Source organism: Melospiza georgiana, chromosome Z, assembly GCF_028018845.1.
Source record: "Melospiza georgiana isolate bMelGeo1 chromosome Z, bMelGeo1.pri, whole genome shotgun sequence".
In the NCBI taxonomy this organism is placed as follows: domain Eukaryota; kingdom Metazoa; phylum Chordata; class Aves; order Passeriformes; family Passerellidae; genus Melospiza; species Melospiza georgiana.
The window spans coordinates 74404674-74419416 of NC_080465.1; the positions used below are offsets into that span (position 1 = coordinate 74404674).

The 14743-nt window shown below is 57.3% G+C and overlaps 2 protein-coding genes across 3 annotated transcripts; one reads left to right on the forward strand and one right to left on the reverse strand.

Annotated features, from left to right (window-relative positions):
- Positions 1–3025: 3025 nt before the first annotated feature.
- Positions 3026–8682, reverse strand: GALT (galactose-1-phosphate uridylyltransferase). Its single transcript, XM_058043946.1, has 12 exons — positions 8605–8682; positions 8157–8326; positions 8005–8080; positions 7825–7873; positions 7458–7587; positions 7121–7177; positions 6699–6821; positions 5266–5398; positions 4752–4835; positions 3892–4046; positions 3701–3793; positions 3026–3188 (listed from the first exon to the last, which is right to left on the reverse strand). The coding sequence occupies exons 1-11, from the start codon at positions 8657–8659 to the stop codon at positions 3737–3739; spliced, it is 1089 nt and encodes a 362-aa protein (XP_057899929.1). The 5' UTR covers positions 8660–8682; the 3' UTR covers positions 3026–3188; positions 3701–3736.
- A 136-nt stretch (positions 8683–8818) lies between these two features.
- On the forward strand, positions 8819–12337 carry SIGMAR1 (sigma non-opioid intracellular receptor 1). 2 transcript variants are annotated; one of them, XM_058043828.1, is made up of 4 exons: positions 8819–8969; positions 9713–9913; positions 10427–10519; positions 10807–12337. In XM_058043828.1, the coding sequence occupies exons 1-4, from the start codon at positions 8819–8821 to the stop codon at positions 11031–11033; spliced, it is 672 nt and encodes a 223-aa protein (XP_057899811.1). In that variant the 3' UTR covers positions 11034–12337. The 2 variants fall into 2 exon arrangements, with proteins under 2 accessions (XP_057899811.1, XP_057899812.1); XM_058043829.1 differs by lacking the exon at positions 8819–8969 and having other exon boundaries at positions 9815–9866.
- Positions 12338–14743: the final 2406 nt, after the last annotated feature.

Here is a 14743-nt window from a genome sequence, read left to right on the forward strand (position 1 = left end):
GGAGGAGGGGTGGGCAGGACAGGATCTGCAGCTTGTCTGCAGCTCTGCAGCCTGTGGCAGGTGCCAAGGACGTGGACACCCAACCAAAGGGCACAAACCTGCCCCTTGCCCTCCACCATGAAGTGCTCGTGCCAAATGGTGCCTGTCCACCATGTGCGTCCCAGAATGGCACCCAGGGCTCAACCACGGCCACAGGAGGAGTCAGTGTCAAAGCTGGGAGTGCGCTGGGTCTCCCAAACATGCACAATGCTGGACACAGCCACTGCTACAACCTGGGCAAGGACATTGGCTCATTTCAGTAGAGATGAAGCTTCCCAGGAGCTTTGGGGAAGTCACATCTCTTGGCAGATTGACCAATTTCTTTCAGTGGCATCAGAAAATGGGACAAAAATGAAAATAAATTCCTGCCCTCACCCCCACCAAGCATCTCTGTACATTTGGATCCCCAGCTGGGTGTATCCCTTGCTCCTGGCAGAGCATAGCTTGTGCCAGCCTGGCACAACAACATTCTGTCCCTTTCCTAATCCCTCACAGACCCATTAGCGCACCACAGAGGGACCTATGGTCCCCTATCCTATGGCACCCCAGTGGATTTTAACTCATTAATTCCACGCTTGAGTTCCTTTCACTCTCCCTACCCCCTGCCCTGTTCATTCTTCCAGAGCAGCTCAGGGCAGCGATTGCAGAGGACATTTCTGCCTTCATGCTGGGAGATGGAGATGCAGGACAAGGATGACCCAGTCACAGAGATACTTCTCCCAGGATTTCCAGCAGCTCCCCTGGAGAAATGAAACAGCATCAAGGAACGTCCTTATGGGGAATCCCAGTGGGCCTCAGTTCCCCTTTGATGCTCCCAGGTCCAGAACAACAGCTGGGTGCCCTGCAGCCCTCCACTCCCTCATCCCTCACCAGCTGGACTTTTTTAATCTCCTGCAATAAATCACTTTTTAATTACAAGTGGACTGCAACTACCAAAATATAAAAGGCTTGGGGCTTTACAGCACACGAGCGATAGTTCCTGTGAATTGCAATGCCTTTGCATCCCCAGCAGCTCCATTTGCACCACCCTGATGCCTCCCTGTGCCATGGGAAAGGCTCATTGCTCCCTTACACAACCCTGTGCACAAGCCAAAAGTATGAGGGCAAGAGGAGGCTGGAGCTGTTGTGAGGAAGTGGGGAGCTCAGCATAACCAGGGTCAAGCTCTTACACCTGGGTGCACTCCCTCCTCCTCCTCCTTCAACTGCTGCTTTCACCCTGTTTCAGATTTCAGAGGGGGATTTTGTTTTAACTAAAAAAAAAAATCCACCGTCAAACTAATTCTCAGGCCATCTCTGAGATTTTTTAGCAGCAGATAAACTTGAGCAGCTGGTACCTGCAGCAGAGGGCACCGTGGCACGGGCACCAGCCCCGCTGAGCACACACTACTCCCCAGCCTCCATCCTAAATCACAACACAACAAACAGGCTGTTCATTAGGTGCTGTTTAATTAAGCAATATGGATCCTGCCTCGATATTTACAATCCCACTTGCCCTGATTTATTGAAGAGAGTCCCGTTTTCAGAGACGGCGACTGTAAAGTTTAATACCGCTTGACTTAACTGCGAGTTTCATTTACGGCCGCGGGCCGAGGCGCGGCATCCCGGGGCTGGGAGCCGCCGGGCCATTAAATCACAGCTAACTGCCCGTGCCGGGAGATGACTAGCTTCGTTACAACCGGTTCAGCGGCTAATTACCCCGAGCTGGATTGCCACACTTAAGGCAATTTGTTGCCGCTTCCCCAGGACCCTGGAGAATAAGCAGGGAAGTTGGGAAGTTGGAGCAGAGGCACTTGTTGCAATGGAAAAGGCTCATGATCGGGATGGTGGCAGAGATCAAACGGACTCTGTTTGTCCCACGAGGGGAGAAATCAGCTTTGCAAGAGGCCAGGCTCCCAGCTGGGCAGCCCCGATGCCCTGGCGAGGGGTGCTGTGTACAATGATGGCTTCAAGCTCAAGGGTCAGCCGCCAGCTCGTCCCCACAGCCCCAGAGCACCTGGGGAGGGCTGAGGTCAGGTGACGGCATTTGTGGGCTCTGGGATGAGGCAATCAGACAAAAAGATAAAACCAGCATGTAGGAGGGCATCCAGCATCACACAGGCAGGAGGCCCTTCCATCTGTCCCAGCCCCACGGGGAGGGATGCACGGATGGGGCACGGGGACACGGCCCTCCACATGGACTGCTGTCTTGGAGGCGGGAGGAGAGCACTTCTCTCCTAGCAAGGTATTTCTAGACCCCAGGAGCACACTCACAAACTGGACAAGGAGAGGGGTCTCATTAGAGAGCTGTGAGAATGGCTCATTAATGACAAATAAAAACTATTTGTGAAGGTGTGAGGGTTCACAGTGCTCGGCATCCCCCCATATCAGCTGTGGTGGCATCACTGTCCATCACCTACCCCTGCAGAGTTCCAGGGCTTTCCTGGAGGGAAAGGGAGGAGAGCAAAGACAGAGGTGAATAGAATATCCCCCAGCTCGGCCCAGGGTCCAGGCTGCCACTATCCCACCCCATGGGTGGGCACAGCAGCACCAGGAAGAGTTGCACCACCAGGTGAGTGATGGACCATTCCCTGGCTGCATCCCAGCAGCCCTGTACCTGTAGCAGGCAGCATGAGGGCTGCCACCAGCAGTCCCAGCCAGAGAGGATGAGGACGAACAGCTCCAGGGCTGACCATCTCAGCCAGCAGCCCCTGTGCAGCAAGCCTGCCAGGGCTCAGCCCTCTCCCAGGAGCTGGCTAGGCCTTGGGCTGCATCCATTCTTCCTCTGCTTCCCACTCCTCCAAAGCCTGCAGCGCTCAGAGACAGACTCAGAGCTCCCCCCAGGGAGGAAGAGGAGACAGCACAGAGGCAGGGACACAAGCAACAGGTACTGGGCTACCAGCACAAACCCTGAGCCCCGTGTTACCCCCCACCTGGGGTCTTCACCAGAGACCCCAAACCTCCCACCTAGGGCTGAGAGCCACGAAAGCACAGGCAGAGGCACTTTGCTTCAGGTTTTATTGTCCAGGGGGGTTGTGCCCCTCCACGGGGCAGAAGAAATCCCAGTCCCACCAGTGAGACTGGACTGGTGAGGAAGGTAAGCCCTTTAGTGGTGGTAGGAGCATGGGGGCAGAGACAGAGCCTGGGATGGTGAAAGAGACAAGGAGCACCACCTACACAAGAATGCCACAGGATTAGACCCTGAGTCCCCAAACAGGCAAAACCAGTCCCAAAACCCAGCCAAACTGTGACAAGGTTCAGGAGAATCTGGGAGTTCAGAGGACTCACAACCGACATGAATTCCCAGACCTCAGCTGTCACCACTCCCAGCTGACTCGTGGCCTCACTGAGCACACCAAACGATAAAATCTGAAACCTCTACTCTTAGTGCAGCACTGCGAAGCCCACCACTAAATCACGCCCCTAAGTGCCACATTTACTTTTTTTTTTGTTAATACTTCCAGGCTACAGGGATTCCACCACTTCTGTGGGCAGCCTGTTCCCATGTCTGACCACCCTTTTGGTGAAGAAATATTCCCAGCATCCAATCTAAACCTCCCCTAGCACAACTTCAGGCTACTCCCTCTTGTCCTATCGTTATCAGCGAGAAAAGACCAACCCCCACGTGGCTATGACCTCCTTTCAGGTAGTGCTGGGAAGCAATAACAACCCCCCTCACACTCACATCCGAGGACTGGGTGCTCTGCTGCTCCCATCACACCTACTCAGCCCTCTTCTTGTAGTGCACCTCGGGGAGGCTCCTCAGGCGCTCGGCTGCCTGCAGGGCACAGCACAAGGGACAGCCGGGGGCTGCGGGCAGGGACAGCCCTGGCACACGGCCCCCTGGGTGCCCCAATCCCCCTGAGCTGCACCCACCTGCTCCGGGGTGAGGTCCCTCTGCGCCTGTGCCAGCATCTCGTACCCCACCATGAACTTGCGGACGGTGGCGGAGCGCAGCAGAGGGGGGTAGTAGTGGGCATGGAGATGCCAGTGCCTGCAGTCCTCCGCCAGGTAGGAGCCTGTGGGGGCTCCTGCAGGGGGTAGATGTCGGAATTCAGGACATCTGGCTGTCCTGGATGGCCAGGATCCCTGCCAGGGGGCTCAGAGACCCTGGCACAGAAGCCCAAGACGCCCGTGACTTTGATTATGACCCATGGAAAAAGTTAACAACTTTATATGAGGATCTGAAAGCCACAAAAGTATAAGTAGAATAATAATCAGTTTGTCATGGGGAGAAAAATAGATTTTTGGGGGTTTTTAGAATGGGGGTTCAGGGGGCAAGATGGAGGAATCTGGGTGTGCCCAGCCTTTCTCCCACTTCTTCTTGGCTTCCATCTTCTGCTGTGATGTTGGCACTTTTAGATCAGTTTAGAGTAGAAGCTCACTGTCTAACATAGGTGACAGGTATTGGAAAGTAATTCTAAATATTGTACATGTAGTTTTAGTATAAAAAGATAACACCACCCTGGGAGAGGCAGTGCCTCTGTCTGTCCTGCTGAGCGGACCTTGGCTGGACAGGAGAGAGAATTTTATAGATAAGAAACAATAAACAACTTTGAGACCGAGAACTGAAGAGTTCTGACTCCTTCTTTGACTGCCTGGCTGGGAAAAGAGACTTTCTAACGCATCTGAGGGTCACTCTGACCAGCAGAGATCCCGAGAGGTAGAGGCACTGCATGAGCCACAGGGAAGAGACAGGGATGGGGATGAGAGGATTGCAGAGCCACGCCACTCACCGTGCCAGCCCATGGAGTAGGGGAAGGAGACTTCAAAGAGGTTGTCGTACTTGATGAGCAGCCTCTGCATGATGGAGGCCAGGCCTGCAGGAAAGTGACAGTGACTCACGCGCCGAGCTGGCCAGCAGCTTGTCAGGTATGCAGTGGGGTCACCCACAGCACCGTCCCTGGGTGGACATCAGGGACAGGCAGGAGGGATGCACTTGGGAATTCTCACCCCTCCCCACTCACACAGGGAGCCAGAGCAATGCAGCAGAAGAAGCCTCCCACCAAAACAGGGAGCACTATGTGCTTCATCACCCCAAAAATACACAAGTGCCAGGAGAAGTGCTAGTCCTTATCCTAACAACTAGTCCTTATCCTAACAAATCAGAGGTGCCATTCCCCTCCCCAGCTAAGCTCGGCAGCTCCACCCCAAGGACACAAGCCCTCCAGCACCAGCATGGCTGCCTCATGACAAAGGTCAAGCCCAAAGGATGTGGGATGGGGTACAACAAAGCTCAGGGCCACTCACTGTCCCTCTCACTGTCACTGAGGTCCTGGAGGCGACAGACATGGCGGCGAGGCAGCAGCAGGGTCTCGTAGGGCCAGGTGGCCCAGTATGGCACCACGACCAGCCAGTCTGCATTCTCCACCACCAGCCGCTCCTGCAGAGCACAGAATCACAGAATCAGCCAGGTTGGAAAAGACTTCTGAAATCAACAAGTCCAGCCTATGATCTAACACCACCTTATCAACTAAACCATGGCCCTGAATGCCACACCCAGTCTTTTTGACTCCACCACCTCCCTAGGCAGCCCATTCCAACGCCCAATCACTCTTTCAGTGAAGAATTTTTTCCTATGTCTAGCCTAACCTTCCCTGGCACAGCTTAAGACTGTGTCATCTTGTCCTGTCACTGCTTGCCTGGCAGAAGAGACTGACCCCTCACTGACTAAAACCTCCTTTCAGGGAGTAGCACAGAGTGATAAAGTCTCCCCTAAGCCTCCTTTTGTTCCAGGTTAAACACTCCCAGCTCCCTCAGCTGCTCTACATATGGATTGTGTTCCAGATCTTTGACCAGATGAATTTGAGCATCTCAACATCCTGCCTAAATTGAGGACCCAGAACTAGACACAGCATTTAAGGTGGAGCCTCACAGTGCCAAGTACAGGGAAAGAATGGTTTCCCTGGTCCTGCTGGCCACACTATTCCTGATCCAGGCCAGGTGCCATTGGCCTTCTTGGTGACCTGGGTGTCGGGAGTTTAGTTCAAGCATGGCTTAAAGAAAAAGGCCATGAAGGCATACAGTGAGAGAAAAGTAAAAGGTAGTTGCAAAGCACTTCCAAAAGCAGTTCCCAGCCTGATTTCTATAAACAATTAGACTCTCTCAGGCATCACTTTATACACAATAAGGTTCTCAGACAGTCTTCCCATAACAAGCAAAACACCCTCTCTGGGAAAAGATGGCACCCTGGGAACAGATATGGAAGTTTTGGGAACCTTTCATATCACAGTGGGAACACAGGTTTTGTTTTTAATAAACAATTGTAGGTATTGTAAAACAAAAGGAGTGGTTAGAGTTTTCTCTGTTAGCCTATCGTGAGCTTGGATTTTGGGATATGCATGAAGTTAATTAACACTGCTATTTAAAGTGGCTGATCGATCAATAAATCGGAGTTTGGTGCATTAAAGGATTGTCGTCTCCCCTTCACTTCAACACCTGGGCACACTGCCGGCTCATGTTCAGCCAGCTCCAACCAGCACTCCCACATCCCTTTCTGCCGGGCCACTGTCCAGCCACTCTGTCCCCAGCCTGGGGGGTGTTACACACATTGCTTGATGGGGACACACAAAGTCCCAACTCCGCAGGGCATTCCTAGGGCCCATCTCCTGGGGGCTGGGGAGCCCAGCCCAGCACACACCCAGCTCCCAGGGACGGGACACAGACAACATCCATGCCTTCACCTTTCGGCGAGCCTCCTGCTCAGCATACTCCAGCAACATGGGCACGCCGTGCTGGCTCAGGTGCTGGCGCTGGCTCCGGTCCTCCAGGCTCGCCTCGTTCGGGAGGAAATTGCTGGCCCACACCTGGGAGGGACATTGGGGCACAGGACTGAGGTGCTCATAGTCCGCACTTGCAGGGGTATCCCTAGTCCTGCTGCTCATCTGGAGGTCCCTGCTGCCACCAGGTGGAGAGTCTGGCATGTGACAGGCACAAGGGAAAGTCCTCAGAGGGAGGGTGACAGGACAGACATAGGGGAATCCTCACTGTAAAAAGCTTCGGGACCAGGGTAGGGTGACTGCCGTTCACATCTGCCCCCAGGGTTTGTTGTAGGGTCACCACAGGGACCTGTAGTTTAGCCAGGTCAGAGGTGGGACAGCCTCACCTGGCAGTGGGGGTGCGGGTTGGAGCAGCCCATCATGGCTCCCTTGTTCTCGAAGATCTGTGAGAAGAGGAAGAGGTGCAGCCAGCAGGTCCCAGCCACAGGGCCCCTGCTGCAGGCTGTCCTGGCGTCCCCAGCACAGCAGGGAACCAACCTGCGGGAGGACAGAGCCTCACACCCAAGGGTGTGGAAAGGCTCAGCGGGGCTCAAAGGGCACAGAGGACACAAAGCAAGAGACCCACACACAACTTGGATGCTCCCAACCCCAAGTACTGCCAGAGTATCCGGTGCTGGCCTCCCACCTTCACCCACCAAAGAGCAGCCCCCAGCAGCCCCACACCTGCACCCAGGGGTAGGAAGCACCCAGTTCCGTGGCCAGCTCTGCCCACGCATCGACGACAGCCCGGATCTCTGGCAGGGACATGAGGGGCAGCGTCAGGTCCGACCAGGGGTGGAAACACATCACCTTGCTACAGAGGAAACACACTTAGCTGTGACTGCAGGTGTCTCCAGAGACCCTCACAGCTTTGCTGGGGGCAGTGGGATGAGGGGCAAGGGACAGGGCCAAAACCCCCAGAATGACCCCAAAACTGAACAGGTGCATACAGTACAGGCACTGCATGAGGGGAGCAGACCCAGCCCAGCACCATTCCACAGGATTTTGACAAATTGTGTCCCAAACCCGCTGGAGCCATGTAGGTACTTACCACACACCCCGGGCTGAGGCAGCTCGAAACAAGGGGTGATCATTGTCATCTGGGGAAGGACAGAGAGGGGACAGAGAGAAAGTGCTGAGGCAGAACCCAAGCCTCTCCAGGCCGCCTTGCAGCAGCCCTAGGCCCCAAGTCGGGGGGTCCCCAGCAGCCTGCTCTGCTCCCCAAAGTTACCAGGCTCTGGAGCATCGGGCTGCAGTGCAGGGAAGTCATTTGGGAAGACGAAAGTACCCTCGTACTTGGGGTTCACCTGCCGGGGTGAGAGATGGCATGAAGGCAGGAGGGGGTGGCAGGGGCAGCCCGGGTCCCTGTGTCCCTGGTGGTACCTCGCCGTTGGCCCGGGTGGCCCCCGGGCAGAGGGGGTTCTTGGGGTCCCAGCGGGGCACATCCTCGGGGGGCGGCTTCTCAAGCTGACCCTGCCACGGGCGCTTTACCCGGTGGGCCGACACCAGCACCCAGTCGTCCCGCAGCGGGTTGTACCGAACGTGCTGGTGCTCTGTGGGCAGGGAGAGCAGTCACAGACCCCCCCCTGCAATGGGGGCACACGCACCCCGCCCGCCAGGCCCCCTCACGGGGCAAGCAGGACGGTCTGCCTTATACACGCCGCCTGATGCCCTCCCTCAGCTTCACCCCTCCCTCAGCTTCTCTCCTTCCTCCCTGTCCCAGCCCCGCTGCTCTGGGCAGGGAAGGTCGCCGCAGCTCCCGTCCTGGGGCCGTGCTGGGCCCCGCCGGGGGTCTGAGAGGAAGGACGGAGGAAGGCAACCCCATCCGTACCGCTGGCACGGAAGCTGTCGCCCGCCTCCGCAGCCCCTGCCAGCGATGGCTCCATGCCTCCCCACTCCCGGAAACCCGGCGGGCTCGGCCCCCTCAGGCTGCCGCCCCGCCCCGCCGCGCCGGCGCAGCCGCCCGGGCCGTGCGTGGCGTGGCCGCGACGGGGGCGGTCCCGGCCCGGGTCCCGCTCCCGGTGCCGGGGGCGGCGGAGCGCGGCATGGGCGCGGCGTGGGGGCGGCGGGCGCTGCGGGCCGGGCTGGCGCTGGGCGCGCTGGCGCTGGTGCTGCAGGGGCTGCGCGGGTGGCTGGCGGCCAAGCGGTACGAGTTCAGCCCCGCCGAGATCGCACAGCTCGCCCGGCACCACGCGGGTACCCGCCGGCCGTGGGGACGCGGAGGGGCGGCGGGGAGCGGGGCCGAGGAGGGATGGCGATGGGGATGGGGATAGGCAAGGGGTTGGCGAGGGAGAGAGGAGCCGGGGACATGGCGGGGAGCGGCGGCCTGGGCTGTAGGGGGGAGGCGTAGCGGGGACGAAGGACCGAGGAGAATTCGGTACAGGGGGGTCGGGATCATGGGGGGAATGGGGAATGGGGCTGGGGTCAGGGAGAGGCAGGGAGCTGGACCTGGGCAGCGAGATGGGAGAGGGAGGGGATCGGTTCCGGGGAATAGCAACAGGAAAAGCGGCGTGGAAGATGGGACTGGAGCAAAGGGGAGCAGGGCAGCGGCATCATCCAACCTGGTTGGGGCTGAAGCTCCAGGTGGGTCAGGCCCGGAGCTTCAGACGAGGGCTGTCCCCGTAGGGCACAGGGAGTTTGGCCAGAGCTGCATGTCACCAGGTCAGGGACACTGTCACGTTATTTAGATTTCCCGTATTGCCCAGCACCTGGGTTGGGCTGTAGGACTGGAGCACCCGGTGCTGCTTATCCTCCATCACCATCCAGGGAGGCGGTGGAGCTGGGTCAGCGGGAGCTGAGGGCTGGAGGGAGGAGATATCTAACCAAGGCAGACCTCTCCAAGGGTGCACTGAAAAACCCTGTGGCTGTGCAGGGGATTGGGGTGTTGCTCGGCTGAGGTTTTTCTGTGCCAGGGACTTACAGTGGCCGTGGGTGTGCAGGGCTGGACCATGAGCTGGCTTTCTCCAAGATCATTGTGGAGTTGCGAAAGAGGCACCCAGGGCACATCCTGCCGGACGAGGACCTGCAGTGGGTGTTTGTGAATGCGGGTGGGTGGATGGGCTCCATGTGCCTGCTCCATGCCTCGCTCACCGAGTACGTGCTGCTCTTCGGGACAGCTGTCGACACCGGGGGACACTCAGGTAAACAGGGGGACCGGGCTGCTGGCAGGGGAGTTCTCTCAGCTATTTTTACTCCATTCTTCAGGTGCAGCTGGCCATGGTGTGCCCAGCTCAGGGAGCCCACTGCTTCACTACTTGTATGGGGTGAATGATGCTGGCCAAACCCTCCCTGCAAGGGGACCAGCCCCCATAGTGTCCCGCAGCATCTGCAGGTCCCCGTGTGTGACATGCTGTGTGGCCAGGACTCTCCGCATCCAGCTGGCAGGCGATGGCAGACATCTCATCTCCCAGTGCTTTAGGAGGCAGCAAATGCCAAAGAAATTGGAAATAATGGGGCTTAAGGACACTGAGCAGCCCTGGCTGGTGGTGTATGGCTCTCCACACAGACAGTGAGGATACCAGAGCTGTTGGCACTTCTTGGTGTATTGAGGCAGTGGGGTTGCCATCCTGACCCTCCTGCTCCACGATTCAGACCTGGGCTCCTGTGCTGTCCCTGGCAGGGAGACTGAGGCAGTGTTGTCTGTCCTCCCACAGGTCGCTACTGGGCAGATATTTCTGACACTGTCATCTCGGGGACATTCCGGCAATGGAAGGAGGGGACCACCAAAAGTGAGATCTACTATCCAGGTAAGTGCAGCACTATGGTGACCTGTGGACTGCATCCATGTCTTTGGGGCACAGCTGCTTGCTGTCATAGAGGCCCTTCCTTTGAGCTGACAGAAGCCAAGAGCTCAGGGCAGAGCAGTTGGGGTCCCCAGTAGCACATCCCAGCATCTCAGTGGGTGGCAGGAAGAGAAAAAAGAGCATGGCTGGGGTGGGGTGGGCTCAACCCTGCAGGCTCTAATCCCTTGTCTCCCATTTGGGTGTGATGTGGGGCAGCCCCTGGGAGCTGTGCTGGTTGTGTGTTTTGGCAGGCGACACCATCGTGCACCAGGCGGGAGAGGCCACGTCAGTGCAGTGGAGTGCAGGCACCTGGATGGTGGAGTACGGCCGGGGCTTCATCCCCTCCACGCTCGCCTTCGCCCTGGCTGACACCCTCTTCAGCACTCAGGACTTCATCACCCTCTTCTACACCCTGCGTGTCTACGCAAAGGGGCTGCTCCTGGAAGCAAATGCCTTCTTCAGCACCTTTGGGTGCTGAGCCCATCTCACCAGGGCACCCTGCTGAGCCCAGTTGGCTCCTTTCCTCCCAGCCATTCTCTCTTCCTCCCCGAGCCCAGGTTCTAGCAGAGGCAGCAGGAGATCCCCTGTGCCTTCCCCAAATTGTTCTGTCCTTTCCCCACAGGCCAACAGGGTGCCAGGACAGAGGGACCTTGGCAGTCCAGCAACACAGAACATCCGTTCTCTTTACTACCTGCCTGTCCCTCCTTTTTATCGGAGTCACGTCCTGCTTTTCCATCCCTCGGGGCTGGAGTGGTCTTGCAGTGTACAAACACCCCTGTGTGCCCTCAGCATGCAGCGGGAGAGAAGCTGGAGCTGGCTGTCCCCGGGCCCCAAAAGATTTCCTCAGCTCCTGAGACATCAGGGGAACGATGCTGCCCTCGGGGCAGGGTGCACAGGGTAGGCCAGACCAGAGCACCCATTGCAGAGGTCGGCCAGTGAGTCCCCCTGTCTCTGGCAGCCTGCCGGGACTGCGGGCAGTGCAGAGTGCTGTGTCCAGCTGGCAGCGTCTCCCGTGGCTCCATCTCTGCTGATGAGGGTTGGCAGCACACAGTGACACCCTGGCACAGGGCAGGATCTGCGCTGAGACCCCCTGGCAGTGAGGGGATGCCCGGCTTCTGTGCTGGAGAGCCTCCTGCTCCCCTGTGTGTCACCTGCCCTTGGGGATAGCTGGGGCTGGAAGAGGGTCACTTCCCCCCAGCCTGGCTTCTGTGCTGGAGGGCCCCCTGCTCCCCTGTGTGTCACCTGCCCTTGGGAGTGGCTGGGGCTGGAAGAGGGTCACTTCCCCACAGTGCTCTCCAGGCAGTGCCCCCCAAGGGGGAAACCCACCGTCTGTCGCCTTAATGGAGACCCCGTTCTGCGTGGCCTCTCGGCTATGCACGCACCTGGTGTCCTCGAGTGCCCAAATGTCTGTACTAGCTCAGGATGGGATCTCGCCCCTCAAAATGCTTCCCCTGGCTGTGAGACCCCCTGGGGACAGCCACTCTGCTCGGCTCCCGGCATGGGATCCCGGCTGCCGAGAGAGTGCTGTAATCCTCCAGCTAAACCCAGATGTGCACCCTGCTTGCACCCCTGTGGTCAGACCCGTGTGAGCTCACTGCTTGGTGGAGGGCTTTCACCTCCATTCTGCTGCCAAACACACGAGTGTGTTCCTGGCCACCCAGGCCTGTAGCATGTTGATTCTCCTGCTCCCCGGACTGTCCCTATTCTGCTGACCAGCAGCCCTGCACACGGGCTAGTTCTTAATTTGCTACCTGAAAAGAGATACCAGTAATAAAGTTGTTCATCCCACATACTTGGGTTTCTGGGTGAGTCTCTGTAGCATGCTGAGCCCTGGCACAGTGAAGGCCAGCTCCAGCCTCAGCAGCAGTACTGCTGACGGCTGGGTGTCCCTGGGGAAGCTGGTTCATCACCCCATTCAAGGTCCCGGGAGCTGGGAATATGTTACTGGGCAGGATCAGCCCTGCCTCAGCTCCCGGGGATTGGCAGAAGATGGTGCTGTTACTCCTCTCACCACCGCAGTCACTGGTGACCAAATGCCTGGGCTGGTGCCAGGTCCCTGCTTCCATGGGCAGTCCCGGAGCTCAGGGAGCTCCATCCTTTTGAGGGATAGTGGCAGTGCTGAGTCTGTGGCCTCCTGAGAATGGTTTGGACCCACACACAGTGGGTGGTTTTGAGAGGTTTGCACACACACACACAAGAGGTGCACATAGGTGCTGTCAGACACATCACGCATGTGTGTGTTCACAGATCGTGTGTGCATTATAGGTAGAACAATTTTCAGGTGGGGCTGGCACACATTTAAAAATGACATCACATTTATAAACAGGCATTTATCACACATTTATAAACAGGTATCTCTCCATACATAGCAGCTGCAGGTGTGTGAGTGCTGGGGCACATGTGGGTAGGACATGTGTGTGCGTGGGTGTAGCCAGAAGAGTTTTGTTCCTCTGTGTGTGTATGCCCGTGCAGGTGACACGTGTGTGTCACACCTGTGCGTGTGCACAGCCTGCAGTACACATGTGTGCTCATGGATGGGCAGGCTGTGTTTTTGTGCGTGTATGTGTGTGTGCGCGCGCACACGCATAGGCAGGCTCTGTGTGTGCACATACGTGTTTTCCTGTGGCTACCAGGCCTCCCTGGCCCACCCCAGGCTGTTCCCCGGGATTTGGCAGGGCCCCGTTGGGGCACACAAGCAGTCCCCACCCGAGCTGGCCCGTGCGGCAAGGCGCTAACTCAGCAGCTCGTATCAATACCACTCCACTTACAGCGAAGGCCGCGTAATGAAAATCCGATGGGCACGCTGGTGGGAGTAAATAAGTATGCCATTAAAATAAGAAAATCAAAGCTCTGGACAGGTCTTTTCTCTTGCCCATTGATTTCTTTTATTACGGAAATATTGCTGCTAAATAACATTAGTGTGAACAATCTCAGCAGTGTTTTCTGTAGCGCCCGTGTCAATAACTCCACACCAGGCGGGGGATCCCCCCCAGCCTGGCTGCAGGGCCAGCAGCCCTGTCCATGCAAAAGACTGCTCTGGGGGTTCCTTCCTCAGCATTCCCAGCTCAGCTGGGAAGAAAGAAACCATGACAAGCAGAGAAACCACATAGCACAGGGTAGCTCAGGCAAATGCCAGCAGGATGGAGCTGGGCATAGACTCAGGCACCCTGGCTGCTCTGCTGCAGCAGGAGGGGTTGTCCCCATCCCACACAGAGCACTGAGTGCCAGACATTCATTAAAGGGTCACAGAAAGCATCCCTTTCATGGTTGCAACCTCTTAATCAGGTAAGTGTCTCCAATGACCAGCAAAGAAGAGATGAGTTCTGGACACAGCAAGTTCTGCAGGCTGTTAGTGCCTCTGCTTCTTCTTCCCCGTGCGTCTTTATCCGTGCCCAAATCTATCCTGGCCTGACCCAGCTGCCTGCAGCATTTGGTTCTCATGGAGAAACTGAGGAAGAGGTTGGAAGCTCATCTTCAGTCACCCAGCTGCAGCACAGGGCCAGGGCTTGCCCCTTTCCCCCTTGGCTGCCTGGGGACACAGCATCCATCAAAATGCCCACAGGGAGCAGGTACTCCTTGGAGAGACAGAAGATGTGACCAGGACACACACAAAATACACACCCTTTGGTGTCCAGAGGCCACATGGGACCCCAGGACGCCCCCAAGGGCCACCAAACCCTTATGGAGTGGCTGGAGATGGGCAAGGAGTGTCAGCCACGGGCACCTGCATCCTGGGTCTGACTCTACCCCCATCCAAGCTGAAGCAACCATGAGGGGCATCTCCCCAGAACTGTCACCAGGAGTAATGCAGATCGCTGCCCTCCTAACACCTTCCCCCTGCAACTTGCTTTATCTTGCCGTCCCTCCACATGCAGTGGGTATTGATCAGCCCTCAGGATCTATCTCTCGATTCCTCCTGCAGTATCTCTCTGCTCCAAGTATCTCTCACTCTGCTGTGCTGTCTGCTGTGCCCGTCTATACCCTCACTATCCATCTGTGCCGCCTCAGCTGCAGCTGTCAATAGCCATTTGGGGAATTTCTCTCCAGCTGGGAGCATCACCAGACGCCATGGGTGTGAAATGCTGAGCAGTGGGGCAAAGGGGACATGGTCCTTCTTGCTTGCCCCAAGGAGAGCCTGACACACTTCATGACATACGTGCAGAACCCCAGAGCTGCTGTCATCACTGT